We start from the raw sequence: 5,000 nt of genomic DNA on the forward strand, positions 1-5,000 counted from the left end.
CAGAGAGGGAGCTGTCAACATTCCCCTGTCGGCGATCTCCATAGGCTTTATGTAAGTTGCATATATAATCGTGTCCCGATGAACATTACGGCACTGAACTCATTTTTTGGGTGGAGTTCATCTTTAAGAAACTCCTTTGAGATTTTCAAGCACTCTCTGGTACATCAAGCTTCCAAACTGTCAAAAAGATATCTTTTTGATTATTATTTCTCTACTAGAAGACAACTTCCTCGAAATTTTTAGGGACTGTCACCATAAGAGGTTATCAATAAGTTAGAGACTAGGTGGGGCTGAGGAGGAGGTGAAAAAGGGAGAGAGCGGAGGGGATGGGGACAGTAGAGGAGCCTGAGGAGACCGTCTGAAGTGGAGGCTTGCTCAGTCACCCCATCGACTGTCAGCTGCAGCGGAGAACATGTCACCAGGGAGTACTGACTGTGACAGCTTCAGAACAAAGCAATGTACGAGTAAAGACGAACGGGTGGGAGGGAGGAGTGTGTGTGTGTGTGTGTGTGTGTGTGTGTGTGTGTGTGTGTACGTGTGTGTGTGTGTGTGTATGTGTGTGTGTGTGTGTGTGTGTGTGTGTATGTGTTGAGGGTTCAGTTGAACGTGGGGATAACACAGAGGTATATGCTAATACTCTAGTCAGCTGAGAGAAAATGTTTTATTTGTAAAACACACCTTTTTGGATGGACAGCTAGTAAAAATAGCCACAGGTGTTTGTTTTTTTTTTCTTCTCAATCAGTGTTTCAGTCAGTCAGTCAGTCAGTCATTTCAGTCAGTCATAAAACTAGGTCGCTCTGTGTAGACTGATATTCCATCTCGCTTATCAGTCACAGTCTCGTTAAATTCGTCCCTCATGGTTTTTTTTACTACGCCGTCCAGAATCGTGACGTTCTTGTAAAGCTGAATGGAGATAATTGAAGTGCACTGACCTCTAGCGTGACCTCCTGCTTGGCCATCGCTCTCTCCACAGTCTCGTACATCTGAGTGTTTTGGATGCCCAGGCCGCAGAAGATGGCGAAAGCCTCCAGGAACTGCTCGTCGTTACGATTGAAAGCTCTCACGTCACCCGAGGCTTCGTCAATCTTATTGACCAACTGACAGACACCTTCAAAAGAGACAGAAAATCTCAAGGAAAGAATATTCCAGAGGAACATTTCATGTTTGAAACTTGCATTGCCCAGAAGAAGCAATGAATTTCTTGATAGCTGTATGCTACATATGCAAGTGTATGCGATATCACTGTATACGTAAAACAAGACATTTTTTTTAAAGATAACAATATACCAGATTAGGGGTAGCTTTTAACACATGTTATTTTATTTATTATCATAATTGTGTTAAATGTAACACACAACACAAATACTTTATATCTGGCCAAAACTACAAGTCACACTACAGTCTCAAATTGACTGAATGACAAGCAGACCTAAAATTCTCTTTAGGTCCCTAGAGTGTTGGCACGGAAACTGTTCTAAATCTGACAGTTTTCAAGCACTAATATACCAAGCATGTAAAATCATGCTGTACCTCATATTATATTTGCCTCTCTCTCTCTCTTTCTCACTATCTCTCTCTCTCTCTCTCTCTCTTTAATGTCACATACACTGTCTTCATATACTGAGTCTGTTTCTGTTTTATTTATGCCATTTATCATCTGCACAGAGGAACACAATAATTACAGTCTGGTGTGCTCCATTACAGTTCATCTAAATGCAGATAAGCACATGAAAAAAAGAAAGATAATAATGAACCAATACTTGAGAAACAACATTCATGCATTTATCTTTTCTTATAACAGTGTCTGAATGAATGAGTGCCATTCCCGAGGAAATGGAAATTGCTTGCTGAATTATTTAAATCTATTCAAGCTTTATTATGCAAGCCAGTATTGATGTGAGTAGCTCTGTGATTCTCCTGGCTGTCAGACCTGAGGTAGAGACTTTATTTTGTTTGACTGGTGCCATTAAAGTCGGGGAGATGCTCCCTGGCTGACTACGTCATTATGGCGTGAATGGTCGAGAAAAAGCGCGGATGAGCGAGTGTTGTTCGGAAACATCGCCGGAAGCGAGTCGGAAAGATCCAGATATAGGATCTTGAATTTGCATAGGTTTCCTGCAATTTGCTTACGTGAATGTTATATTCTGCGCAAAGTGTGACAACTTCATTTTACATGCAGTTCGTGCAGCTGCATGTGATTTGAATTGCAAAATTATTAATGAAGTAATATTGATGATAAAGATAACCGAACCAGCATGTGTGGGGTACAAAGGGAATGTTATATCACACTACATAGCTCTTGCTTAAGCCAAAAAGGTTGGATAATGAGGTTAAAGCTGCTTCAGTGAAAATGAAGTATTAGTTATGATTAAACACATAATTGAGTAGTGTGAGTCTGGGCCTAATAAGACAGGCATACCTATTACTTTGTCTTTTTTCCCATTCCTTATAGGAGTGCAGAGCAAACTCTTGATCTGACTGCTTGAAGACTCAGAGTTTTCACTCTTAAAAGAAACAAAACAAAAAAAAAACAAGAAAAGAAAAAGAAAAGCAGACAAGAGAAGACAGAATAATTTCGTTGTAAGTTTTGCTTAAGTAATTTTAATGTTTGTGCAAATAAGGAACATGTAGAAACTTCAGACAATATGTGTAACATTTTGTGGCATATTTCCCAAATTCCCATGAGGGCTTGAGTTAAAAGCACAATGTACTAGCTAAAAGTTCAATGTACAATGTTCTTGTAAAAAAGTACAATGTACTAGATAACATTAAAATGTAAAATTACTTATGCAATTAAAATATCTTAGTGGCAACAGAGAGAGCAGCCTTCCCTGTCTGACTTACCGTCCATGGAAAGCGCTGGTCTTTAGTGACGTCTGCGATGTTCAGAGGTTCCATAGTGTTTTTCACATACTGTGCGTACATGTAGTTGATTTTACTCACATCATGGTCACTGCAGAAACGAAATACACACACCTATATTTTAGAACGTGCTAAAACATTTCAAAGCCGCTGCAAATGAAATCAGCAAAAAATCAAAACTTTGGGTAGTTCCTCACCAAAGTTGCAATGTAAGTTACCACTAGGGCAGGCAATGAGTACTGCTAAATTTGAGTTTTGTTGTAGTTTACAAGTTAGATTGTTCAAGTGGGCTCATGGTGACCAGGGTGGAAAATGTCAGATTTGCATATTGTTTATTTATTACTGTTCTCCTAAACCTGAAGACACGTCCACTAAGTGCGCAAAAATAGAAAAGCTTACTCTACTGCTGTAACCGTTTGGCTGTTCTCTTCTGACTGTGGAACTCTGGGAAAATGCTGAGGTAAACTGCACTTATGTTTGTTTATTTTCACTGACACAACATGAACGATTCCAGATAACGTTTAAAACAAGCCAAAGGATATGGAAGGAGTCCCACCCCCCCTCTTTTATTACGGTACCACTCCTCTTTCTCAGCCTTACTAGAGACATCAAGCATTTTTGGAATCCCTGCAGAAGACTAATGTCATCATTAAAAACTGTCTGGCAGTTCACAAAGTCAAAGATAACATCCTGAAGTTTGTAATTCCATTCGGTTGAGATCCTTGGATGCGACTGATCTCAGTACCTCAAACTAAAGAGGTCACATACACACAAATGAAGTGCACAAAAAGCATGTAAACATCATAGGATATGTTCAGCTTCAAAGAGCTTAGAAATTTAAGACTGAGGCAAAACAGAAAAGTTTTTTTTTTTTTTTTTTTTAATTCTCTGGATGTTCGAGTCTGTTTTTCCCAGGAGCTCATGCAATGGTAAATTTATGCACGCACACACACGCACGCGCACACACACACACACGCACACACACACACACGCAGGAAAATTCCCTAAAGGTACATTGAGGAAGTTACTTTTAGTTATCTTAAACCTAAAATGTGGAGTGACAAAAGATTTGGAAAACTGATAATTTGTGGAAAGAAAAAACGAACTGAAAATTCCTGGAACTGCCCAAGATTCAGGGAATTTCAGTCCCAGTAGGAAACTTCTGTGGAAGCTGCTAAGTAACTGAATTGTCATCACCTAATATTTCAGTTTATTACTTTGTATTTTCCCTGGCAAGGGAAATCGGGATGCAAATAGACTTTTAGCTGTCCTGTAATAAACTCTGTTCCAAAAGCTGAACTTGCCTCATAAAAAAAAAATATACAAATATACACACACACACACACACACACACACACACACACACACATATATATATATATATATATATATATATAATGTGTGTGTTTGCGTATGTAAGTGTGTGTACACATAAAATACATGCAGCTAGCTTTTTGACCAGGGTGGTATTTCAGAAAGCAGGTTTAGTGAAAACCCCTCTGAGTCAGTTAACTCAAAGCAAGTAGTAAACCTCTTAACAGAAGAGCCCTATGGGTTTGTTTTGCTAGGAGAATGAAGCCATAGGGCTCCTCTATTAGGAGGTTTACTACTTACTCTGAGTTAGCTAACTCTGAGTTTTCACTAAACCCGCTTTTTGGAACACCTCCCTGATCAGGTTTAGACATGTTTGTATTTGTTTTACTTCTTTTGCTTTGTTTGCTTATTCCTTTTTTCCTCAAAGCACAGTGCAGTCAGTCAAGCCAACAGGTCACAGAAACATAGGCTGAGCCATTTCAATGTACTAAAAATAGTAACAATAATTGGAATTAATAAACAGCAAAATAGCCACATTAAGGATACCCTTCTGTAGGATAAGGATAAGGATACCCTTCTGCTGTTACACCTCAGTAAAGAAGAAGGACTTTGCTTTGTCAACTAAGACAATGGGAGGCATCTGAGGAGACAGCATTCTGGGAAGCGAAGTCCAAAGCTAACAAAAAAGCATGCCCTTTTCTGGAACTTAAAAACATCAAAATGTCCCATCAGAATCCCCGCACTGCACTTCTCCGCATGTTTGTTCACTATCCACATGTGTAAGTAATATAGCTGTCAAACGTACGGGCCAGTTGGAAAAGCCA

The 5,000-nt window shown here is 39.3% G+C and overlaps 1 protein-coding gene across 1 annotated transcript in view; it reads right to left on the reverse strand.

Annotated features, from left to right (window-relative positions):
* Window positions 1-5,000, reverse strand: part of pde5ab (phosphodiesterase 5A, cGMP-specific, b) — a 29,292-nt gene that overhangs the window by 12,444 nt on the left and 11,848 nt on the right. Inside the window, exons 8-10 of the mRNA XM_030780514.1 lie at window positions 2,845-2,953; window positions 2,420-2,504; window positions 933-1,108 (exon numbers count right to left, since the gene is read on the reverse strand). Of these exons, the coding sequence (XP_030636374.1) occupies window positions 933-1,108; window positions 2,420-2,504; window positions 2,845-2,953 (370 nt within the window). The remainder of the gene's footprint in view (window positions 1-932; window positions 1,109-2,419; window positions 2,505-2,844; window positions 2,954-5,000) is intronic.

The sequence above is a fragment of the Chanos chanos genome, chromosome 7 (assembly GCF_902362185.1).
Source record: "Chanos chanos chromosome 7, fChaCha1.1, whole genome shotgun sequence".
Taxonomy (NCBI): Eukaryota; Metazoa; Chordata; class Actinopteri; order Gonorynchiformes; family Chanidae; genus Chanos; species Chanos chanos.